General features: G+C 39.8%; 1 protein-coding gene across 1 annotated transcript in view; it reads right to left on the bottom strand.

The window, feature by feature from the left end:
* Window positions 1-971: 971 nt before the first annotated feature.
* Window positions 972-27,606, bottom strand: part of LOC126482400 (serine/threonine-protein kinase PRP4 homolog) — a 148,489-nt gene continuing 121,854 nt past the window's right edge. The window contains exons 15-16 of the mRNA XM_050106516.1: window positions 15,277-15,408; window positions 972-1,334 (exon numbers count right to left, since the gene is read on the bottom strand). Of these exons, the coding sequence (XP_049962473.1) occupies window positions 1,131-1,334; window positions 15,277-15,408 (336 nt within the window). The 3' untranslated portion in view covers window positions 972-1,130. The remainder of the gene's footprint in view (window positions 1,335-15,276; window positions 15,409-27,606) is intronic.

A 27,606-nucleotide genomic window follows, 5' to 3' on the forward strand; every position in this document is an offset into this window, starting at 1 on the left:
AACTAAGAATTTGTGTTGAGGAACATCTGCAATCCAACGACTAATAATACAACCAAGGAAATGTGGGCAAACACACCGATAGCATATATAACCATACAAAGCATAAATGGGAAAGGAACTTGGAGAAAGGAAACGAGGACAGAGGAAAAACACTGTGTATGCTTTCTAAATAATTCGCAGACTACCTACATACTATTACTGCAGTGAATAATTCCACTAAAAAACCACACAATATCTGTTTCAGAATTTCCACATATGACATTTCACATGTAGGAGTCTAACAATTTCCAGTGAAACAAAAAGCTCAGGTCATAAACAGGTGAGGCAAGAAGTCCACAACTTACTGAAATAAACAGAAGCACCAGATGAAAATAGCAGGAATGTAGATATAAACAAAGGGCTTTTACAGAAATGTCAATTGTAGAGAATTCTTGAAACTTTAACTGCCTCATCTCCACTAGTAATTAAAATACAACACCTCTGCTTCTTTCTGCAAGTTTTGTCCTTCTGCCAGAAACAATGCAACAGGTGTTGGTAATGAATACCACGTTCTACATGCATTTTAAGTTTTATGTACATTTATTAATTTTTATTTTTGTTTCGACATTCAACAAATATTCTATGAAACAATTGCTTTAAAATATATAAAAATATAATTATCTAATACTGTGTAATACTTAAAAAAAACTCTATAAATGAAAGCATCACTCATGAAAACAATGTTGAAAAGAATAAATAGAATTCTCCAATAAAAAGATGAGTGAAATTTCTTATTAATGCCTTTAATTATCACCCAAATATAGTATTAAAAATATTCAACATGTCCATCACTGTCATAAATGCATCACAATAATTTAGGTCGCTTTTCCTATGCAAGTAAAAAAAATAACACCTTTTCAACTACGCCACTGAATTTTTTTTTTAATTACATAAAAATCTATGAAAGTTCCAAATATGTAGCTTCTTACGCATTTCACAATATGTAAGTCTATTTACAAATCAGTTAAACAACTGATCTATAGGACTTAAAATGAAACTAACACCCCTTCCCTTTGAAATACGGGGCCACACCGGAGGCTTTTAGTTACCTCTCTCAACAACATTTCAACTTGGTCTCAAATGAGTACAGCTCATATCTTCTCCTGGATGAATGGGTGAGTCAAAGCTTGGTTGATTGCAGCACGTTTTGAGGAGTCTAACATGAGAATTTTCTCAAGCAAATCCTTCAGCTGGTTTACTTTTCTCAATTGGTCCTCTGGAAGATTCTGATTACCAATCAGTTCTGAGAGCAGATCTCTAGTAGGATTAATCGTTGACATGACCACTACTTTCTCCTGCAAACAGAAGTAAGAAAACTATTTCAAGCATAACACACAACATATTTAACGAGTAATGTAATTTCTATGAAGTAAACTAACACATCCATTATTTATTCAAAAAATTAAAAATGGCTATTCAATAAACTTAAAACATGATACTGCAATTTCAGAGACAATGGGAAGCACTACACACACGCTCAATGCATTATACAGGTGCAATTTTCTTATATTGGTACAAGATTAGAAAAGTATATCAAAAATATTAAGAGAAAAAGTACGGCTACAGAATGCACATGTGATAAGTATCATCTACTACAGTTCTGCGAATTCTTATTGCAGCATATTTCTCATCATGGAATGGATAATCTCTCATTTGAACAGTACCATGAAGTGTTCCTCGAGGTCGTAATATTTCCATTTTCCTTTAAGCACAAAACTTGCAGGACACATTTCTTTCACTGTTCAATGAATGCTAAGCCATCTGACAAAACTACATTTCATCTTACGTTCCTTCGATTATATCTCTCCACGCATGATATCACTCATACATTCTGGCTCTCCTTCCAACCTTATCAATCCACTCCAACACATTTCCCTTCCTACCAACAAAAAAACTTTCCTTTATTTCTTTTCTTCTGCAGTATTTATTTCCCTTATTCCTTTACTTGACTTTTTTCTATCATAAACTCCAGTCTCTGTTTTGAATTGCATATCCACTTTCAGTAACTGCCAGTGGCCATTGAAATTTAGTCTCTTTCCAGATGCATTATGGAAGTATGAGAGGATGATGATAACTACTGTCCTCCAAATGCTGTCATGGTCACAATTCAGTGGCAATACTATTCTGTTAATTCTTGTCTGCAGCAACACTTTGTAGAACTTATCAACACAACTGGGCTTGTATACACTATGCCCAGTTTTCCAGATATTCAGTTTACTATTGGCAACTGCTACCACAGTTATTATTTTGTAACGAAGATAAAACTGAAGCATGAAGTTCTCTGTTAATAAATACTTTTCAGAGCATACTAAATGTCACTCTTCATCTACGAAAAAAAGTTGACTATCCTTCACAAAACTTGACTCAGGTGTCGTCTCTGGCCAAAGAAAATGAAATACAGAGAAGCTATACCAGTCATGACAGTTAAGAACCATTATAGCTTAAAGCATCCCAGATCCATCAAAATCCTTTGAAATGTACACACTGTGTGCTAATCAAAAGCAAAAACAAAGGTTTATTACTTTGTTTCCAGTTGCCTTCTTTGTTTCCAGGTTACACATATTTTGGACGAACTAAAGACAACATTTTCCCCCACTCTTTCTACTGCCTGTGGAACTAGCAAACCACAGGCAAAGAAATATGTAATTACCATGTAACTACCTTCTAAAAAATTCAATGTGTTTCTTGTGAACTACCTGAGCACAAAATAAGTGAGTATGTAATCATTAGTGGTAGCAGAGTAACAACAGAATAAAAACAAGGAAATGCAGATGACTGTTGCACTTGTTGCCCTATCAGGAATGGGGAGGCTAGAGTCTCTGCATTTGGACCATGTATGTTTAGCTTTGCACATCTACATGATATGAGCAAGACTCTTAGGTGCATGAAAAGTCGCACAGGCCTAACTAAATGCACTCTTTCTCCTCTTATACACTTTTAACCAACTTACCACCGAAGCCTTTCCTCCTTTTGCTGCCACAGAACTTTGAAATTATAAAACATATTACGTTCCAAATAGCTTTTAAGCTTATTGGATGTAAAAATAATGTGCAACTTGTCTGTTGGAATTATGTTATAAGAAAGTGAGATGAGGAGTTCTTGATCTAGAAGTGAAAGTCTTGCCAGGATGTATACACTGACAAGGAAAAAAATTTCCCAGATTAGTAAAAAATAAACTTTCTCCTGAGTGAAAATACACTTTTCCGTGTTAAGTGACAGTATACTATTCCTCAAAACTGTAAAACTTATCAATCCTTTGAATGGTTATGGTTTTATATGCCGATGTAGAATTTCCCGGCACTTTGGGAAACGAAATTCAGGGGAAAAAAAACACGTATTGGACAGATGTATGATGCGCATTGTATATTTTTGTGTTACGAAAGTATAAATTAGAATTCCACCAAACACCACATGTTACTTTCTGAAGCATTGAAATCGAGATTGTGACGCACTTTTGTAAGCCAGTCATAACTCATGTCATGTGATCTCGCCAGCCTATGACAGCGGATATTCAGAGCACAGGACACGTGATGTAGTCAGCCAATAGGAATATCACTGTTAAGTAGTGCGACCACACAAATAGGAAACGTTAACGGTTTAAATTAATATGCATAGTGTTGCTACAATAAAAGAAAAGTTTTCACATATTACTCTCGACGATCAATAAGTTGCAAGAGAAGTTAAGCTTTCTCATATAATGTTGATCTTTTATGCGCGTGTCACACTTTAAGATACATTAGACAAATGTGCTAGAAAATTTTTAACATTGACATAAATGTCTGATCACCTGGGCTCGAAATTATGCTAAATGGTCATTCTCAAAGAGTTGATTTTTTAATGAGAGTCAAATGCTCTGTGATTTAAGAAATTCATTGTACATTCTAGCACATAGATCATCTTGCGTAAAACGAAATTTACTTTGAAAGTAACGCCTTTCAAATAATCGTTCTCAATATTTTCCCACGACCTGTTAGAAATAGGTTCGTTCAGAAGATGCAACAAACCCACTAAAGAGACAGCCTACATTACACTTGTCCATCCTCTGCTGGAATATTGCTGTGCGGTGTGGGATCCTTACCAGGTAGGATTGACGGAGGACATTGAAAAAGTGCAAAGAAGGGCAGCACGTTTTGTGCTATCGTGCAGTAGGGGTGAGTGTGTCACTGATATGACACACGAGTTGGGGTGGCAGTCACTGAAACAAAGATGGTTTTCTTTGTGGCGAGATCTATTTACGAAATTTCAATCACCAACTTTCTCTTTTGAATGTGAAAATATTTTGTTGACACCCACCTACGTAGGGGGAAATGTTCATAATAATAAAACGAGAGAAATCAGAGCTCGAACGGAAAGATTTAGGTGTTCCTTTTTCCCATGCGCCATTCGAAACTGGAATGGTACAGAAGCAGCATGAAAATGGTTTAATGAACCCTCTGTCAGGCACTTAAGTGTGAATTGCAGACTAACCCTGTAGATTTAGATGTTGCCAGAGAGTAACAGATAACACGTGTCACCATGATTGCGCAGCTACGATGACACAGGAACCCCGAATGTTCGTATGTGTAAAACATTAAAAGATCTGACATTACGGCATAAAAGAAAAAAAGATATTAGAGGATACTGCAAGAGCATCGGAATTCCGTGAACCATACTACAATGCATAATTAAGCTTAAAGTGCACATTCTCATGTCCAGATTCGGTTGTAAATTTTCTTAGAGTACCAGTACTGTATTATCTCATGTTTGATTCTTTATTACGGCATAATGCCAAACATGCTAGAAGATGAAAATGTCCACTTGGAATTCATCAAACCGATAAAAGTAGCCAATAATGTGGAATTAAAAACTTCATTTCCAATACACTGACTGCCTCAGCAGAAAAGATTAATGAAAAACCACATTTCTTTAGCAAACTGACAAAAATAACTTCATTATCCTGCAAGGCGATTAATGCTCGACTGTCAGAAAGGTGGAAATAAAATAGTCTGAAACTAATAACGAATTTTAGCCTTCCGTAATTATGTGAATGTATTTTAATTCACTTGATAGCTCCCTGTCACAGACATTCGTTTTGCTTTCATTTGACGTGACAGCAATAGATGAAGAGGAAACAGCAAAATCACTAAATGTAAACACGGGTCACATGAAGACTACCCACCTCTCCACAACAACTCAGACTGCTCTGTGCACCAGCCCCGGACCTACGATACTTCCGAACTGGGGCAATACAAGATAGTGCCTCCCCTCCCCCGCCACCCCCCATCGAGTGCATGAGGTAGGACGCCAAAAAAAAAAAAAAAAAAAAAAAAAAAAAAAAAAAAAAAAAAAAAAAAAAAAAAAAAAAAAAAAATGACTTTTCAAAAGATGTTCAATTTGTACCACACATCGTTCTGAGAAGTCTGATACATAAAACTTAAGTTGACATAAGTGTGTCAAAGTGCAGAGCCACGCTCTTCACACAGCATTTTTCTATCGCATGTCACTGTATTTCACTCTTTGGAATTCAAATGGGTAATATTTTGTAACGGATGCCATCAAACTATATTTAAGACAGGGGAAATTAAAATGTCCTGCGGTGCCTCTCCTGCTCCCAATCGGCTGGTTTGACATCCTGCACCCCCTTTTTTTAAAAGAAACAACAACAACTCACAATTAATATTGGATGGGATTATTTGTAACCGGAAGAACAAGAACTCTTCAGAAAATTTGCAGTTTTTATTGCTTATTAGCTAATAACCTGCTGTTTTGTGACATAAAATTAAATATAGGATACATAAAACCAGTAAAGACAAGAGACAAGCACGACAGTACACATTTCTTCAATTCTTAAGTCCTAGAATTTATTTCTCTCTACTCTTGCTACAGCTTTACATGGTGTGCTTTCCTTTCTGGGCAAAAGTCTATTACCTCATCAAAGTTCATCAAACGTGAAAAATTGAAATATCATTGTCTAATACTGAAAAAGTTGTTAATACAAATAGTAACCAAGACTGGTGTGGTTTCTTGATCTGATTACATGTATTTGTCACTGTCTGCTAAATAAAACGAAATAGGCCTGTCTAATATTGCAGCAATTGTAATACACACCAAATAAACGAGACTGTTTTGGCATTTTTTATAGCACCACAGAATATAATTCACGAAGTACCAATATCAAATGCCTATTAGGCCACCTACAAGCAAAATGTTTTATGTTAGGAAATAGTTTCACATTTCATTCATGCACTCCAGCTTCTCAAGCATGAGATTGAAAAGTAGTAGTAAGAAATTTTTATATAAACTTGGAATCGTTATATTTTTCCATAATTTGTGTGATGTCCTAAACAACCTTGTTATCACTAATTCTGTAACTATTCTTGCCAGTGTCAAAACTTATTCTCCGGTTAACTTCACTAACCCTGCCACAATCATTGGTTTAGTTATCCCACGTTTATTCTCCGATTAGGTGTTGTTACATGTTCGTACAACGTGTTTTCCGCGCTACTCCCAGAATACAACTTTACCGGCTGCTATCTGGGGACTGTACAACTGGCCCTTACTAGTGTAACGGTCTGGCCAAAACTTTTCTGTCGAAATGTCATTTTCTTGGATACACCGAGAAGATAATACATAATCCTTCTTACCTCTTATTCCTGTTACTCGTTTATTTCCACTCGAGTAGTCTCAACCTATGGATTTCACTAGTAATTATAACAAAGCTGATCATTCGCAATCTCAGTCGACCATATAAACAGTGATTGGCATTCACGTGTTCGGCTTTGTTCTGCGCAGCTTGTGTAGCCCCGTCTCCTTTTGTCTGCACGGAAGTTTATTTCTAGATGCAATGGGGAATCCCCTGGCACAGACATCACGTACACTATGCACGCATTCAAAAAATCTACTTGTGATTCATTCAGAAATAAACTTAGAATTTGTTCAAATATGTTCAAGTTCAAAATCCTACAGGGATGGGATTCAAGATCATATGAACAATCGAGAGACCAATGTGTGCTGGATGCTAGGCACTTTATGAAACAAGGTCTTTTTCGCCAAGGATATGAATTTGCCCCCCCCCCCCCCCAACTGAAATTGCTGCCCGGGGCAGATACCCCGATTTACCACCCGTCCCTTAGATCCGGGCCTGTTACGCATGCTTGACACTGCCAGCTTAGGGGCGTCAGTAAAATTTTTCCGGGTAGCATCTGGCTGCTTGCTGCTACTGCTCATACAGCTAACTGCCACACTTCTGTAGTCACAAGTACGCAACTCAACTGCGCATGAGATCGCTCGCAACTGCTCAAACAAATCTAATGTATGCAGTTGTGACGTCACGCTAATCGGAGGCAATTTGTTGTCATGGAGCACTGCACTGTCTTCCTAAAGCCTTTGACACATTTTGCTGTTGGCAGACGCTTGTATGAGCACTGTGTTTTGAATCACCTAAGTTCCTGCCACATGGTGATACCAACACAGCTGCAGTAAATCTTATTGTTAGTTAAGGCTGATAAATATTACATTGGCAGAAGCCACAGCCACAGGTGACTTCTTGAGAGAGCCTAAAATATGCTACGCACAATATAGTAGGTGGTGTAACAAGACACAATCAGTTTACTTTTTACAAAGCCTCCAATTTCTCTCGGTTGACAATTGGTCTGTTATTTTTAGGGTCCTGGTGAACTACTCTCTTGTTTCTGGTTGGATATTGGCCCACAAAGAATTGAAAATATTGTTCTGGAAACACTGCCTGAAGTACCATTGTGATTCGATCATGGGATAACAGGTGTAGATGAGAAATGGGTCATTCCATGTCAGTTCAACCAGGGGCTCCAGCTCATAGTCTCAGATTTGACTGAAATTCAGTACACGAATTCTACCATGTGTGGAACACTCGTGTACAAAGTATTAGTTTCCCCTGCCAATTAGTTCCAGAATTATGACTTGTGAAAGTAGGTGGCATGACCCGGAAATTGCAACCCGCATCTGGCAATTTATCTTCAGACCCAACTTCAGGTCTTAATAACTTTGGAACTATTCCACACAGTCCAGTGAAATTTTTACAACCCAGTAACATCCATTTAGAGAACACACTCCATGAATCAAAACACCAACAACATATTTCTAAGGGAAAATAAAAAATTCCAAAATGTGAGTCAAAAATGTAATACATTAAGAACATATTGTAGATGCCCTCTATGCCAAATATAACTCACTCAAAAAGGGTACAAATTTTTTGTGGTAAGCTTAATGTGGCCTAAACACACACAGAACTCATCATGCCCATATCAGTCTCAAAAACTGAGTTACATGCACACAAGAATACAAAAATTTGAAAAATTACCTGAAAAACATGGATTTTCGAAGTGTGGTAGCACAAAAGGGACAAGTGGTATCCAAGCCAAATTTCACACACTGCGTAAGTAGACCATAATGATATATATCTCAAAATTTCAGCACATTATTGCAAGACATTTATGTACAATGAAAGTTGACAGACATTATTGGTGATGTGGCCATTGTTCCACAACACAATTTTGTAAAAACATATCGTAAACTGTTCTGCCTCTTCTTATCCTCTCCAACAACTGTTTAATCACTAAGCAACAACATACAGACAGATTAACACAACCTATTATTAATGTTTACTGCACCTTAACTGCTAAAAACCAGTCGATTTTACTTCGAACAGAAGTTCCCCCACACTTTAGGTACTGTACTCTGTACATTGAGTGGCAAATTGTACTGTCTTCCTGACACTGTGGTAGGAACTGGAACTGTCATAAGGATATGTTCAAAAGGAACCCAACACCTGCCTGCCAAACGTGGCCAATGAAATGATCTTGATGGTCCTGCTGGTGCCATGAAGTTCACAAATACATCACTTTCTGCTTCACTCTGCAACACATCCTAAGTACTATTTGTCATCATAAACAGCAATAACATAGCAACCTGGTTGTATGTTGCTGCTTTTGCTACTGAATCCTGAGTCAGACACACTGTGAAGACACATGTTGTGCATGAACCTATAGTTATAACCGGACAGTCTGCTCATCTGCACATTGTGAGAGTTCGCTGGAGAGAATTGATGATGGCTCCTTGTGCCTGCAACAGTTTTAACGTGTTCCAGTCTGCTTTTTAGCAACTCTTCGACTGATTTTACCTCATCTTTTGACTCATAGAATGATTGTATGCCAAAGATATTTTTCTGTACCCAGGTAAATAATTGAAGAGATGTTAGAATGTGACCTTCTGTAGGGTGCTGCAGATTAGCTCGTGATGCCATGCACTTAATGGTAGCACCAATACCATCACATACATTTTTACCATGACTTGTTGCAAAAAAAATCCATTCTGCATGAATCTGAAAATCTTGGTAATGCATGCATAAATTTTTTAGATTTTTACAGTTTTCGTACTGACTAGCTGCCCCATCACTGAAGTATTTCGCAAAATATATGTGAGGCAGCTTGCTTCTCACATATGCCATGACAGTGTGAATGTGGGCATGAACTGCAACGGCATCATGAGTTAAACAGTCACTAAAAATGCACATGTTCATGACAGACACATCACCTTGATTCACCTCTATAGTAAATCGCAAATGGCTGGAGAGTTGCTTGACTATTGTCCGAATGATATCCTTGGATGACATCTTGAACTATAAATGCATAATTTTCAGAAAAGTCTAGTATTACTATAATTTCATCTTGTTTCAAATTATCCTTACAAAACTGGAGGTAAGCCGATTGTGTTGTTGCTGTGAAGCTGTGTGCGGTCAGTTTGTCCGTTTTTTGGCAACACATTTTAACAAAATCTTCCACTTTACTTTGCTTTGTTTCAAGACTTGTGCGATCCATGTGTGTCCACTGTTTACAAGAAACAAGTTCATCGTCATCCATAAGGAGTTCACCATACAGTTTGTTATTCATGTGTTCTGCAAGATTTGCCTTACCAGGCACGGGTTTATCATGCACGGTTTATCATGCACGGGTAGGAACTGATGTCACACACTAGCAGTTTCATTGCACCTTTGTAATCCAGACCAGAATCCTTTATAGCAGCAAACATCAGCTTAGCATTTTGATGGGTCTCACATATACAAACATTGTGTGTGCCCCTTGCACTTACAGGCACAACCCATTTTGGCCGAACATTGAAAAAAGATGATAAACCTACTTTGGTATTGGGATACTTTTCCTTGAATTCTACATATAGTTCTGATATGTTGCATAGCAACAGTCTGTTTTGCATCTGTACATGTACATTTCCCATTTTCACCGTTACATACTTCCCCCCCCCCCCCCCCCCCCCCCCCCCCATAAAACTCCCAACACTAGCACCTTTATTTCTGAACTCAATTGCTTACTCTGAGCCTGCTGAAGTTGTGGAAGCACTCCTTGGATTGCTTTTATTTTCCTAGCTTACTTTACCATATATGTAGAAACATTGAATTCCTTTGCAGTGTAGTCAATAGACCAGCTGGAAAGTGCAAGGGTAAAAATAGCTACTTTTTTCTGGCGTGTGGATATGGCACATTTTTCTTTCAAATCATGCACAATTTTGTCCAAATCAGAGCATTTCTGGCATGATTTCTGTTCCTTTGGACCAGATAGTTCTTCCTCTTCCACCATTAGCGTGTCAGCTATTTTGTGTTTTAATTCCATTTGAGATTCTTGTAGTTTTCTTCTACCATAGCTGGGCCTGTCTCTTTTCCCAACTTTGTGTGTCTTCCATGGGAGGCAAACTAAGAGCAGTCACTGACGTATTTAAATGCTCATCCGCTGTGGTTGTAGTTGGCTGATACTCTTCACCACTGTCACGTAAATTATCAGAATATTCTTCATTTTTTAGCAGTATTAACACACCTGGAACATAACTTTCATCCTGGTTTCATGTTAAGTCCCATGCACTGATTCACTTTCAATACGGATTTTATATCAATTTCTCTGAGGCTACACTTCACTGTCTTCTTATGAATCCAAAATGGATCAAAAGAACTTCTTTGAAGGAAAGAATACGTATCCAGAAACACTTTCATATGATGATAACATACACTAAAGTTTCCTGGAACTGTACTTCTTGTGCCCACAGGGTGTATCCCGGATCTCCAAAGCAACAAATCTTGGTCCGATTCATCCAGATCATACAGTACAAAGCAAATGCCACATTTTGTTCCATATGTTGTTTTATGACAATCAGATGCTTGTGTTCTACCAATACTGCAACTTGTTTGAACAAAATCACCACTAGTACACTCTTCTGCCTCCATACTGACTTCCCACAACAGTACTGACCAGTCTGAACTAGAATCTTAAAAATGTGAGTAACCTGTAATTGTTGCTTGTTTCCTTTGTTGTTCCTGCCTAACAATGACTCATTCTGTCCCTGAAAACTACCATTGTTTAACTTTCTGCTGCCTAATGGTTCCCAACAATTGCTGCAGCTTTATCTGAAACAAGTTGTCTGCATCATCAATATAACTTGCTAAATTGTGTTAAAAGAAACCTAACATCTCTGTCAACTTTTATTGTACACAAATGCCTTGCAATAACAAGTTGAAATTTTGCCACATATTATATTATGGTCTACTTATGCAGTGTTTGAAATTTGGCTTGGATATCACAAGTCCCTTTTGTGCTATCACACTTAGAAAATCCATGTTTTTCAGGCATTTTTCAAATTTTTGTATTTTCGTGTGTATGTAACTCTGTTTGTGTGACTGATATGGGCAAGATGAGTTTAGGCCACATTAAGTTTACCCCCCCCCCCCCCCCCCACAAAAAAAAAAAAAAAAATAAAAAATAAAAAATAAATAAATAAATAAATAAACCTCTTTTTGAGTGAATTATATTTGGCATAGAGGGCACCTACAACGTGTACCTTTTAACGTATTACATTTTTTTAATCACGTTTTGAATTTTTTTATTTTCCCTCAGAAATATGTTGGTGTTTTGATTCATAGAGTGTGTTGTCTCAGTGGAGGTTACTGAGTTGTAAAAATTTCACTGGACTGTGCGGAATAGCTCCAAAGTTATTAAGACCTGAAGTTGGGTCTGAAGATAGATTGCCAGATGCGGGTTGCAATTTCTGGGTCACACCACCTTCTTTCACAAGCCATAATTCTGGAACTAATTGGCAGGGGAAGTTAAAATTTTGTACATGAGTGTTCCACACTTTGTAGCATTGGTGTGCTAAATTTCAGCCAAATCTGAGACAATCAGCTGGAACATCATCTCAAATTTGATGAATTGACATGGAATGACCCAAATGTATCCCGCGTAAATTATCGATTATTTCATTGTATAACCAAAGTTTTGGAACCATGGCAGCAGCAAAAACACAAGTATGAAATCTCTTAGTACAACCATCTCTTCCTCTGTTCAAAAGTGAGTTTAAGAAGAGTTTGGAAGTTTACAGTCAGTCTTTTATAGTGTACTGCCAGACAAGTGACCCTATTCACAAAGGTGGCATTATTGCTGTCTTCTAGTAGTGATTCATTTATGGCAGTACAAAAGTTAGCCTTCTTAGATACACCAGTATGCTGAACACTCACCGTTTTCCCTAAACTCGTGTGGTGGCCACCCAATTTCAATTCAGTCAATGTTATAAGAAAGTTGATCATTACAAATAAGCCTGAGCTGCTGAATTACACAGCCTACGCAACAGAGCAATTTTAAAAACCAAGCTTGTGAAGTGTTTTATGTAGAATCGCTCAACAAGATGTGTGAGCATGTATAGCACCTGATCATGAAGTGTATCCAAGGCAAGAAGCAATTCGGAACAAAGTATCAATGACACACTAAAATGTGCCTAACTTTTAGAAGTAGTGTTGGCAGTGCAAATAGGGTTTGCCAACGATTCTGTATTTTACAAATCAGACAGTGTTGTCTACCAGCTAGTCACCATCTTCCATAGTAGACATGCAGTTACAGCAACATAAGAAAACCAACAGTATATTGAAAAGCAGTTAGATATATGACCTAGTGCCCATGATAAAAAGCACTTAGTTTGCCATCACAGCAAATTCAGTAGCCATCTGTGCTACAGTCAGCAAGTGCCTTCTCCCATCCTTTACTCAAATGTATAATTGGTTATGAAAATCTTGTCTGTACTGATATCACCTTCATAGCTGTAACTCATGCCCGTTCACAGTGACAATGTGTGTTTCATCAGGAACAAGTCTTGACTCTTGGCAACTATGTTTCAGCAATCAGTGCCAATGCCTGATAACTGTCTATCAGCCCAAGGTGAGAAAAAATGGGCAAAACTCAATCTGGGCTAATACGCATCATTAGTAAAGAGGATCTAAAGTTTCAAGTTGATATGGGTGCCGCTGTATTCTTAATTAATGCACACACATACTGCTACAATGGTTTCACTTGCTACACAATGCAATAGCAAGAGGTATCACAGAGTAATCAGATTATTCCACAGCAGGGTGAAGGCACCCTCCTTCTAAGTACAAATACATTTATACAAAACCAACATTTTTTGTTTAATTTTGACAGTAGCAACAAACATTTCCCATACAAGGGAGACCTTTTAATTGAAAAGCCACTTGCCAGTGTCGGTAGATATGATATTGCAGTGGCTGTGTTGTTCAGAAGTACAATGCAGTGTTCCTTCGGACAGGCATGCACATCCAAAGGAACAGGTATATACATGACAACATCTGCAACTTTGGGTCTGTCCACAAAATGTGCTTGGACAACCTAATGCTAAGGCAACTGCTCGTGATAAACTGGAAATTCAGGTTTGAATCCTGGTCCGGCACTAATTTTTGTTGTGGTCATTCCATTATACAGCTGATGGCTGTCCATATTCAGAACTGGTAATGCATATCCTGTGTTTCACAACGGTTGTAGTCCCCATCTGTTCCTTCAGACATCTACATCATACTCTGCAATCCACCATATGGTGCGTGGTGGAGGGTACCTCGTACCACAACTAGCATCTTCTCTCACTGTTCCACTCCCAAACAGAAAGAGGGAAAAATGACTGCCTATATGCCTCTGTACGAGCCCTAATCTCTCTTATCTTATCTTTGTGGTCTTTCCGTGAAGTGTAAGTTGGCGGCAGTAAAATTGTACTGCAGTCAACCTCAGATGCTGGTTCTCTAAATTTCCTTAGTAGCGATTCACAAAAAGAACGCCTCCTTGCCTCTAGAGACTCCCACCCGAGTTCCTGAAGCATTTCCGTAACACATGCGTGATGATCAAACCTAGCAGTAACAAATCTAGCAGCCTGCCTCCGAATTGCTTCTATGTCCTCCCTCAATCCGACCTGATAGGGATCCCAAACGCTCGAGCAGTACTCAAGAATAGATCGTATTAGTGTTTTATAAGCGGTCTCCTTTACAGATGAACCACATCTTCCCAAAATTCCACCAAAGAACCGAAGACTATCCGCCTTCCCCACAACTGCCATTACATGCTTGTATCACTTCATATCGATCTGCAATGTTACGCCCAAATATTTAATTGACGTGACTGTGTCAAGCGCTACACTACTAATGGAGTATTCAAACATTACGAGATTCTTTTTCCTATTCATCTGCATTAATTGTCATTTATCTATATTTAGAGTTAGCTGCCATTCTTTACACCAATCACAAATCCTGTCCAAGTCATCTTGTACCTTCCTACAGTCACTCAACGGCGACACCTTCCCATACACCACAGCATCATCAGCAAACAGCTGCACATTGCTATCCACCCTATCCAAAAGATCATTTATGTAGATAGAAAACAACAGCGGACCTACCACACTTCCCTGGGGCACTCCAGATGATACCCTCAACTCCGATGAACACCCACCAACGAGGACAATGCACTGGGTTCTATTACTTAAGAAGTCTCCGAGCCACTGACATACTGGGGAACCAATCCCATATGCTCGTACTTTCGTTAGGAGTCTGCAGTGGGGGCACCGAGTCAAATGCTTGACATGCATAAATGTCCAAAGGAACATAACATAGTTGTTCTGAACAACACGGGCACTGCAATGTTGCATTATGCACCACCTTTGTATGAATTTTCATAAGAAATAAAATATCAAATACAAAAGATTAAATGATATTACAGTATTACACTTTATTCATTTGAACAAAACACACACAATCCAAAGACTTACAAATCTGTACAGCAAAACTATTTTGCAGATTGAAACGACAAGTAAAACCTGATGTGGTAGGAGAAGTAGGAATACCATACACATTCAGTAGATGTAATTGTTCAGATCAAGAATATCTGATATACTCACCCTTTCAGTCACTTTATCAACTTCATGATACAGGAAATTACAATTACTATCAAAATGCTGTTCTTTGAATGATCCTTTTCTGATCAGTTTATTTGGCATTTTGCCCTTGAGATCCATAAAAAATTTTAACATCTGCAAAGAAAAAATTACATATTTAATTTCAATTACAACACAAACACAAAAGGCATAAATATTAAAAATTACATCATTTAATTTCAATTACACACACACACACACACACACACACACACTCAGAGAGCAGGATTTCTACCAATTTTCAGAGGATCAAATTCACTTCTAAAGTGCATGGCTGACCAAAAAGTGAACACTGGTGATGTACTGGGAGAGTACCAAATCACATATTTAGTTTTTTCTACTTGTTTCCACAGTCAAGGTGTATACGCGGACAAGGAAAAAAAATTCCCAAATTGCCCGGTTAAAAATAAACTTTCTCCCAGGTGAAAAAACACTTTTTCCATTTCTCTTGAAACTGCAAAACTTATCAATCCTTTGAATGATTATGGTTTTATATAGGGACGTAGGATTCCTGACTTTTTAGAAAACAAAACTCAGGGAAAAAGAGACGTTTTGGAAATATCTTTGATGTGCAGCAACATGTACACTGTGTATTTTTGTATTATGAAAGTATATATTGGAATTCCACCAAACACCGCATGTTACCTTCCAAATCATTGAAATCGAGATTGCGATGCACTTTTGTAAGCCAGTCATAGCTCACGTGACGTGATCTCGCCAGCTGATGATAGCGGATATTCAGAGCATAGGACACGTGATGTAGTCAGCCAACAGTAACATCACAGGGAAATTTAATAGTTTAAATTAATATACATAGTGTTGCTACAAGAAAAGCAAAGCTTTCACATATAGTATTGGTCTCTAAGGTTAATAAGCTGCCAGAGAAGCTAAGCTTTCGCATAAAATGTTGACCTTTTCTGCACGTGTTACACTTTTAAGATATATCACACAAATATGCCAGTAAAATTTTTAATAATGACATAAATGTCTGATCTTCGGGGTTCAAAATTCTTCTAAATGGCTCGTCATCAAAGAGTCGATTATTAAATTAGAGTCAAACACTCTGTGAATTAAGAAATTCATGGTACATTCTCGCACGTAGTTCAACTTAAGTAAAAGGATATTTACTTTGAAAGTAACGCTTTTCAAACTACCATTCGCAATATTTTCCTGCCACTTGTTAGAAATAGGCTCGTTTCAGCAGTTGCCAGAGAGCACAGATAACAGGCGACACCGTGCTTGCGCAGCTATCATGACGTAGGAAGCCCGTATGTACGTACGTGTAAAATATTGAAAGATCACACATTATGTCATAAAAGAAACAAGACATCAGAGGATACTCCAAGAGCATCGGAATTTCGTGAACCACACATAAATGTGCACATTTGAAGTGCATACTTAAAGTGCACATTCATATGCCCAGATTCCCAATTAAGTAGACCTCAACCTGATATTAAGCTTTTCAGTGTGGTTTTCAGTATGTAAATTTTCTTGGAGCACCAGTGCTGTATTATATCATGTTTGGTTCTTTATTATGTGCTAGAAGATGAAAATGTGAACCTGAAATGCAGCAAGCAGTTGAAACTAGCTAGTACGTGGAATTAAACATTTTGTTTCAAATACATTGACTGCCTCTGCGGAAAAGGTCAATAAAGGTAAAAACTCTTTAGCAAACAAACAAAAATAACTTCATTGTTCTGCAAGGCGATTAATGTTAGACTGTCAGAAAGGTGGAAATATAATAAAATCTGAAACTAATAACATATTTTAGCCTTCCGTAATTATGTGAATGTATTTTCATTCACTTGATATCACCCAGCCACAGATTTCCGTTTTGTTTTCACTTGTCATGAGAGTAAATGAAGGGGAAACAATAAAATCACTAAATGTAAACACGGGTCACGTGGAGACCACCCACTATAACGCCGACAGCTCTGCGCATCCGCCCCAGATCTACGATATTTGCAAAAAAAACACCACACGAATTTGCAAAAATATGTTCATCTTGTAGTGCACATCTTTCTAAAAAGTCTGAAACATAAAACGTATGTGTTTGAGCAAATGTAAGACATGTTATTTGATCTTAAGTGTGCCAAGCTGCAGTGCCACGCCTCTTCACACAGCATTGCCAAAATTTGTTCGCCGATTAACTTCACTAACCCTGCCACAATCATAGGTTTAGTTATCCCGCAATTATTCTCCGCTTAGGCGTTGTTTCATGTTCATACAACGCGTTTTCCACGTTACTTCCAGAATAGAACTTAAGCGGCTGCTAGCCAGGGACTGTACAACTGGTCCTTATTAGTGTAGCGATCTGGCCTAAAATTTTCTGTCAAAATTTCATTTTCTTGGATACACTGAGAAGATAATACGTTATCTTTCTCACCTGTTATTCCTGTTAGTCATGTATTTCCATTCTGGTAGTCTGAATTTATGGATTTCGCTAGTAATTATAACAACGCTGATCATTTGCAAACCCAATCTACCACATAATCAGACAGTGATTGGCATTCATCTGTTCAGCTTTGCTCCGCTCAGCTCGTATAGCCCTGTCTCCTTTTGTCTGTGGATAGTTAATTTCTAGATGCAATGATGATTCTCCTGACAGACACATCACGTACACTATGCACGCATTCAAAAATCAACTAATAATTCATTCAGAAATCAACTTAAAGTGTGTTCAAAAATGTTCAAAAACCAACAGGAATGCGTTTCAAAAATCATATGAACAATCAATTTGACCAACGTGCGCTGGATGCTTCGCGGTAGCATCTAGCTTCCTGCACAACCAACAGCCACATTCCTGTAGCCTGAAGTGGGAGAATCTACTACTCAAACACAACTCAGCTGTGCATGCGCATGAGCCCACTCGTAACTGCTAAAACGAATTTAATGTAAACAGTTGTGACTTGTGACTTCACGCTCATCGAAGGCAATTTGTTGTTTTGAAGCATTGCATAGTCTTCCTAAAGCCTTTGACACATTTTGCTGTTGACAGATGCTTGCATGAGCACTGTTTCTTTGTTGTATACGGCGCATTATCTTTGCAATTTAAGTTATTTTTGGTTTTTTTCACTCATTTATGTTTTATTGTTGACGTAATATTCTGCAGTAGTGGGATACAATAATATCCTTTGTTAGAGTATCAGTTCTCACCAGTCAAAATTACAAAACTAACAGAAAACTAAAACAATGAAAAATTCCCAAATTCTAAAAAATTCCCGGGTTTTTCCTGGTTTTGTCCCATATGAAAAAATTCTCGTGTTTTTCCTGGATCTCCCGGGTCGTATACACGCTGACAGTTCAATGCTTAAGATAGTAGCAGCAGGATGAACAGGATGTGTACATGCTGTGTGGAGACGCATGAGGAACTGCCTGCAATTCGCGAGCACCTGAAGACACTTATGGTCAAAGTGCAGGCTGCCACCTCAGGGTATAGTGGCCATAGAGCATTTGGCGTGTCACATGGGACATTTCAGGAATCACTTGTTTCGCACAAATACTCTACGGCCGAGGCACCTTGCAGAGTACCCATCACAGGGGATTTCCACTTTCTGCAGGCTGAGTGGTGCGTTGTAGCGAGTTTGCATCGTTTGAAGTGGAGAGTCATATGAAGGGGAGGGGTTAACTGGTTACCGGCAGCTCCAATTTTAGGCATGTTAGGGAGGCAATTAGGGAAATAGTGTCCAGTACTGGAAAGAAATGTAATGTGCACTGTATGTGTCTGTTGGAGGGGGTGGTAGGGAAGGCCCTCATCCAAGATGTGGAAGAGGCCCTGCCTGCAGCTACTGAATGTGCAATCATCTGCACGCTGTAGCTCACGTCGGCACCAATGAAGACTGTCTCCTGAGATCCGACACCATCCTTAGTTCATATGTACAGCTGGCAGAAGTGGTTACGACTGCTGCCCTCATTCGCTGGGTGCAAGCAGAACTCACAATCTACAGCATTATTCCTAGAACTGATCGGGGTCCTTCCGTTAGGAGTCAGAGTATAGGGTATCTGCTGACTGTGACAATCTTCTCTGTAGATTTCTGGGCCAGCATTATGGGGTGGAGAATTTTAGGACTCTTCTTGACATGTCAGTGCACTACATGAAGGAAGTAGCTACTTGGGTAGCATAGTACTTTTGGAATGTACACTTTTTTTTAATAGGTTAGGCAGTAGTTTGAGATCCCCTCATGAACACTCACCAATCACTACACAGAAAAAGGAAATGGGCCACATATAAGGAAAAGACAGTACAACTATAAAAATTTAACAGTAAACTGTAGAAGTAACAAAGTTCTTGAATTTACTGCCCTCCAGGAAAGTTAGTGAGAGCGGGCTGAAACCCCTAGTAGAAAGCTCTGAAATATTTAATGAAGCAAGGAATGTTTAACATGACAGGATATACACCATAGGAGGTGGAGTGTTCACAGCTGTTGGCAAAAATATTGTGTCCATCAAGGTCGAAATTCAGTCTGAAGTTATCCAGGCATGGGTAGCAGGCCTAGATAAACTGAAGTTTGTTATCGGATTATTTTACCAGCCACACAATTCCATCAGTTATAAAATCATTCCAAGAAAGTCTTATGCTCAGCAGTGTGGAAATGACCAGATCATGCACTATCAGTAAGAGGCAACTTTAATCTAATGAATATAGACTGCAATGTCTATTGGATTCATTGCAGACAGTACATACACAAAATTTTGTGAAATACTTTTGAAGAAGTTTTCTGAAAACCATCTTGAAAAGCTAGCTAGACAACCCGCATGCAAAGGGAATAGTCTAGACCTTGTGGCTGCAAACAGGCCCGAGCTTATCAACATCATAATGTAGAGACAGGGATTAGCAATTACCACATCATAGGGAAGATGGTTACTTAAGTTAATAAAAGCCATTAAGAAGGCTAGGAGGGTATTTATGCTAGACAGAGCAGATATGCAATTTTTAGCACCCCACTTAGAAAATGAATGGACATCATTCAGTTCCAATATGATGGACATAGAGGAATTATGGACAAAGTTTAAACAGATTGCAAATTGCGCCATGGGTAGGAATGTTCCTTTGGATTAAGGACGACAAAGATCCAACATGGTTTAATAATAAAATTCGGAAACTGCTGAGGAAGCAGAAACTGTTGCATTCTCAGTTAAAAAAAGATTGTGATACAGAAAATATTCAGATCCCTACATGAAGATTGATGTGTGAAGTTTACAACTTGAACAGTCATACCTTAGTGAAAGACCTTGCACTGAATTCGAGAATATGATGGTCTTACATAAAATCGCACAGTGTGTCAAAGCCTGCTTCATTCATGCTAGAGGATCATACAAACATACCATTGTTTGACCATCACACAGACTCCTACATGGGGGACAAAATAACAGGCATCTCTGGCGAAGAGAGGCAACTGAATGAATTGTAAACAAATAGCTCGCCAGGTCCGTATGGAATACTATTTCTGTTTCACAGCAAGTACCAAAGTCCAAAGTGACTGGAAAAAAAGCGCAGGTGCCTCGTGCATATAAGAAGGGTAAATAAATGGACCCACACAATTATAGACAAATACCCTTAACATGGGTTTGCTGCAGAATTCTCGAACATATTCTTAGTTTGAATATAGCAAATTTCCTTGAGACGGAAAAGTGTCTGCCCATGAATCGGCATGATTTTAAAAACATCCTGCGAACTGTGGATGAAGGGCAACCGGTAGACTTTGTATTCCTAGATTCTCGAAACGTATTTAACACGGCACCACATAGCAAACAGTTTACGAAGGTAAGAGCATACGAAATATGTTCCCAGATATGTGAGTGGCTGGAAAGCTTCAGAAGTAACAGAACCCAGTATGTTGTCCTCAAAGGCGAATGTTTATCAGAGACAAGGGTATTGTCAGGAGTGCTCCTGAGATGTGTGACGGGACCGTTATTATTCTCAACATACATAAATGATCCGGTGGACAGGGTGGGCAGCAACTGGAGGTTGTTTGCTGATAATGCTATGATGTATGGGAAGGTACTGTCGTTGAGTGACTTTAGGGAGGATATGAGATGGCTTAGAAAAAATTTCTAGTTGGCCTCGTAAGTGGCAGCTTGCTGTAAATGCAGAAAAATGTACATGATTAGGGAAAACAATCCCATAATGTTTGAATACAGCTGTGCCCATTAAATATCTAAGAGTAACACGCAGAGCGCTATGAACTGGAATGCGCATGTAAGGACAGTATCACACAAAGTAAATGATTAAGTATTGTTTATTGGCAGAATTTTAGTAAAGAGTGGCTCATACTTAAAGGAAACAGCATATAGAATACTACTGCTATCTATTTTTGAGTACTGCTCAGATGTGAACTCAAATGGGAATCCCTGGAGAGATGACATTCTTATCATGAAGCACTATTCAGAAAATTTCCATAACCACCATTTGAGGCGACTACTGAACAGTTCTACTGCTGTCACTGTACATTTTGCTTAAGGACCATGGAGATAAGATAAATTATGGCTTTTATGGAGACACATAAACGGGTCATTTTCCACTCACTCTATTTACATGCGTAATAGGAAAGGAAAAGGCTGGTATTGGCACGAGGTACCCTAAGCCATGGACCAATATGCAGGCTCAAACGAAAGCATTGGTACATTGATAGAAACAATAACAAACACACACACACACACACACACACACACACACACACACACACACACACACAAATTTCCAGCTTTCGCAACTCACGGTTGCTTCATCAGGAAAGAGGGAAAGACGAAAGGATGTGGGTTTTAAGGGAGAGGGTAAGGAGTCATTCCAATCCCAGAAGCGGTAAGACTTACCTTGAGGGGAAAAAGGGACAAGAACGGGCGCGCGCGCGTGCACACACACCCACACACACACACACACACACACACACACACACACACATCCATCCGCACATAACAGACACATATATATATATATAGAGGGAAACATTTCACGTGGGAAAAATATATCTAAACAGAAAGAAGATTTGACTTACCATACGAAAGCGCTGGCAGGTCGATAGACACACAAACAGACAAACACAAACAAACACACAAAATTCAAGCTTTCGCAACCAACGGTTGCTTCATCAGGAAAGAGGGAAGGAGAGGGAAAGACGAAAGGATGTGGGTTTTAAGGGAGAGGGTAAGAAGTCATTCCAATCCCAGGAGCAGAAAGACTTACCTCAGGGGGAAAAAAGGACAGGTATACACTCGCACACACACATATCCATCCACACATATACAGACACAAGCAGACATTTGTAAAGGCAAAGAGATTTGGCAGAGATGTCAGTCGAGGCAGAAGTACAGAGGCAAAGATGTTGTTGAAAGACAGGTGAGGTATGAGCGGCAGTAACTTGAAATTAGCAGAGGTTGAGGCCTGGCGGATAACGAGAAGAGAGGATATACTGAAGGGCAAGTTCCCATCTCCGGAGTTCTGACAGGTTGGTGTTAGTGGTAAGTATCCAGATAACCCGGACGGTGTAACACTGTGCCAAGATGTGCTGGTCGTGCACCAAGGCATGTTTAGCCACAGGGTGATCCTCATTACCAACAAACACTGTCTGCCTGTGTCCATTCATGCGAATGGACAGTTTGTTGCTGGTCATTCCCACATAGAAAGCTTCACAGTGTAGGGAGGTCAGTTGGTAAATCACGTGGGTGCTTTCACACGTGGCTCTGCCTTTGATCGTGTACACCTTCCGGGTTACAGGACTGGAGTAGGTGGTGGTGGGAGGGTGCATCGGACAGGTTTTACACCGGGGGCGGTTACAAGGATAGGAGCCAGAGGGTAGGGAAGGTGGTTTGGGGATTTCATAGGGATGAACTAACAGGTTACGAAGGTTAGGTGGACGGCGGAAAAACACTCTTGGTGGAGTGGGGAGGATTTCATGAAGGATGGATCTCATTTCAGGGCAGGATTTGAGGAAGTCGTATCCCTGCTGGAGAGCCACATTCAGAGTCTGTTCCAGTCCCGGAAAGTATCCTGTTACAAGTGGGGCATTTTTGTGGTTCTTCTGTGGGAGGTTCTGGGTTTGAGGGGATGAGGAAGTGGCTCTGGTTATTTGCTTCTGTACCAGGTCGGGAAGGTAGTTGCGGGATGCGAAAGCTGTTTTCAGGTTGTTGGTGTAATGGTTCAGGGATTCCGGACTGGAGCAGATTCATTTGCCACGAAGACCTAGGCTGTAGGGAAGGGACCGTTTGATGTGGAATGGGTGGCAGCTGTCATAATGGAGGTACTGTTGCTTGTTGGTGGGTTTGATGTGGACGGACGTGTGAAGCTGGCCATTGGACAGATGGAGGTCAACGTCAAGGAAAGTGGCATGGGATTTGGAGTGGGGACCAGGTGAATCTGATGGAACCAAAGGAGTTGAGGTTGGAGAGGAAATTCTGGAATTCTTCTTCACTGTGAGTCCAGATCATGAAGATGTCATCAATAAATCTGTACCAAACTTTGGGTTGGCAGGCCTGGGTAACCAAGAAGGCTTCCTCTAAGCGACCCATGAATAGGTTGGCGTACGAGGGGGCCATCCTGGTACTCATGGCTGTTCCCTTTAATTGTTGGTATGTCTGGCCTTCAAAAGTGAAGAAGTTGTGGGTCAGGATGAAGCTGGCTAACGTAATGAGGAAAGAGGTTTTAGGTAGGGTGGCAGCTGATCGGCATGAAAGGAATTGCTCCATCGCAGCAAGGCCCTGGACGTGTGGAATATATGTGTATAAGGAAGTGGCATCAATGGTTACAAGGATGGTTTCCAGGGGTAACAGATTGGGTAAGGATTCCAGGCGTTCGAGAAAGAGGTTGGCGTCTTTGATGAAGGATGGGAGACTGCATGTAATGGGTTGAAGGTGTTGATCTACGTATGCAGAGATACGTTCTGTGGGCACTTGGTAACCAGCTACAATAGGGCGGCCGGGATGATTGGGTTTGTGAATTTTAGGAAGAAGGTAGGAGGTAAGGGTGCGGGGTGTCGGTGGGGTCAGGAGGTTGATGGAGTCAGGTGAAAGGTTTTGTGGGGGGGCCTAAGGTTCTGAGGATTCCTTGAAGCTCCGCCTGGACATCAGGAATGGGATTACCTTGGCAAACTCTGTATGTGGTGTTGTCTGAAAGCTGACGCAGTCGCTCAGCCACATACTCCTGACGATCAAGTACCACGGTCGTGGAACCCTTGTCCGCCAGAAGAATGATGATGGATTGGTCAGCCTTCAGATCACGGATAGCTTGGGCTTCAGCAGTGGTGATGTTGGGAGTAGGATTAAGGTTTTTTAAAAAGGATTGAGAAGCAAGGCTGGAAGTCAGAAATTCCTGGAAGGTTTGGAGAGGGTGATTTTGAGGAAGAGGAGGTGGGTCCTGCTGTGATGGAGGACAGAACTGTTTCAGGCAGGGTTCAATTTGGATAGTGTCTTGGGGAGTTGGATCATTAGGAGTAGGATTAGGATCATTTTTTTTCGTGGCAAAGTGATATTTCCAGCAGAGAGTACGAGTGTAGGACAGTAAATCTTTGATGAGGGCTGTTTGGTTGAATCTGGGAGTGGGGCTGAAGGTGAGGCCTTTGGATAGGACAGAGGTTTCGGATTGGGAGAGAGGTTTGGAGGAAAGGTTAACTACTGAATTGGGGTGTTGTGGTTCCAGATTGTGTTGATTGGACTTTTGAGGTTTTGGAGGGAGTGGAGCTGGAAGTGGGAGATTGAGTAGATGGGACAGACTGGGTTTGTGTGCAATGAGAGGAGGTTGAGGTTTGCTGGAAAGGCTGTGAAGGGTGAGTGAGTTGCCTTTCCGGAGGTGGGAAACCAGGAGATTGGATAGTTTTTTGAGGTGGAGGGAGGCATGCTGTTCTAATTTGCAGTTGGCCTGTAGGAGGATGCTCTGAACAGCCGGTGTGGATGTGGGAGAGGAAAGATTGAGGACTTTAATTAAGGATAGGAGTTGACGGGTGTGTTCATTAGCTGAGTTGATGTGTAGGTGAAGGATTAGGTGGGTGAGGGCAATGGATTGTTCAGTTTGGAACTGGTATAGGGACTGATGGAAAGAGGGGTTGCAGCCAGAGATGGGAACCTTAAGTGTGAGGCCTTTGGGGGTAATGCCAAATGTCAGACAAGCCTGAGAAAATAAAATATGGGAGCGTAATCTGGCTAGGGCGAAGGCATGTTTGCGGAGGGAATGTAAATAAAACTTAGTGGGGTCATTGTGGGGGTGTTGTGAGGGTGACATGGTATTAGAAGGTGGAAAGTGTAACATGAGGCTGAAATGAAAATAAAAATATATGGGGAGAGATAAAGGTGAACTAGAAAGCAACTGGAGATCTGGTGCGCAAAAAGGCAAAAAAGTGTTGGTTAAAGCTGGGCTGTGTTGATCCTGGGGTGAACTTGGGTTGGTAGACAACGATGTGCATAAAGGTTAGGTGGTTGTGTTGCCGCCAAAACATGTTAAGGGGTGGAGAAATTCGGGAAAATTTCGAAAAATCTATGTGTAAATGTGTGTGTGTGTGTGTGTGTGTGTGTGTGTGTGTGTGTGCGCGCGCGCGACCCTCTCCCTTAAAACCCACATCCTTTCGTCTTTCCCTCTCTTAAAACCCACATCCTTTAGTCTTTCCCTCTCCCTCCCTCTTTCCTGACGAAGCAACCGTTGGTTGCGAAAGCTTGAATTTTGTGTGTATGTTTGTGTTTGTGTGTGTTTGTGTGTCTATCGACCTGCCAGCGCTTTCGTTTGGTAAGTCACATCATCTTTGTTTTTAGATATATTTTTCCCACGTGGAATGTTCCCCCCCCCCCCCCCTCTCTCTCTCTCTCTCTCTCTCTCTCTCTCTCTCTCTATATATATATATATATATATATATATATATATATATATATATGCTTGTGTCTGTATATGTTTGGATGAATATATGTGTGTGTGTGTGTGTGTGTGTGTGTGTGTGTGTGTGTGTGTGTGTGCGCGAGAGTATACCCGTCCTTTTTTCCCCCTAAGGTAAGTCATTCCGCTCCCGGGATTGGAATGACTCCTTACCCTCTCCCTTAAAACCCACTTCCTTTCATCTTTCCCTCTCCTTCCCTCTCTCTTGATGAGGCAACAGTTCATTGCGAAAGCTTGAATTTTGTGTGTATGTATGTGTCTGTTTGTGTTTCTATCGACCTGCCAGCGCTTTCGTATGGTAAGTCACATCATCTTTGTATATATATATATTGTATATATATATTTCCTGTCTGCTTGTGTTGCGAAAGCTTGAATTTTGTGTGTATGTATGTGTCTGTCTGTGTTTCTATCGACCTGCCAGCGCTTTCGTATGGTAAGTCACCTCATCTTTGTTTTTATATATATATATATATATATATATATATATATAAACAAAGATGAGGTGACTTACCGAACAAAAACGCTGGCAGGTCGATAGACACACAAACATACACACAAAATTCAAGCTTTCGCAACAAATTGTTGCCTCATCAGGAAAGAGGGAAGGAGAGGGGAAGACGAAAGGAAGTGGGTTTTAAAGGAGAGGGTAAGGAGTCATTCCAATCCCGGGAGCGGAAAGACTTACCTTAGGGGGAAAAAAGGACAGGTATACACTCGCACACACGCACATATCCATCCACACATACAGACACAAGCAGACATATTTAAAGACCATTATATATATATATATGCCTATGATGGATTATGGTTTTCTGAGATATATTTATCATTTCATCAGTTAAAATACAAATTGTTTTAACACAGTAAGGTAGCGAAACCATACAATTTTCCTTAAGAAAATTCAATAATTATGAAAGCACAGAATTTATGATAAATGTTAAATTTCACATTTAAAGATTCATTGCTTAAGTTTTCAGCAGAACAAGAAGGTCCAATATCTACACTTCCAGCTTCTTTCCTTGCTTTTTGTACACATTCTTCTTTTCACTTTCAGCTCATATTTCCTAAACTGTTGTCCTTTTAAGACTGGCCGCTTAATTTTCACCAGATTTTTTTTTCTTTTTAAAGGCTTCTATTCTTTTTGATGAAGCATTCTTCAAACATAATTCATTTTTTAATGTTCATTCTGTTGTTTCTCATTATTAAGTAAACCACCTAACGACTGACTGCATTGTAAACACTTCTTTCTCCAACAACTGTATCTTATTTCAAGTTTTCAACCAAAACTTCTCTGTTTGTAAAGAAGTCCCTTCGAACTACAGCATTTCCAAGAAACTTGTGTAACTGTTTCTATATGAACGTGATGAAATCATGGTTCAAACTTCGCAGTAAATTCATCAGAAAGTGATGACAAAGATCACCATCTCTCCTACTTTGTAGAG

This window comes from Schistocerca serialis, chromosome 5 (genome assembly GCF_023864345.2).
Source record: "Schistocerca serialis cubense isolate TAMUIC-IGC-003099 chromosome 5, iqSchSeri2.2, whole genome shotgun sequence".
NCBI lineage: Eukaryota > Metazoa > Arthropoda > Insecta > Orthoptera > Acrididae > Schistocerca > Schistocerca serialis.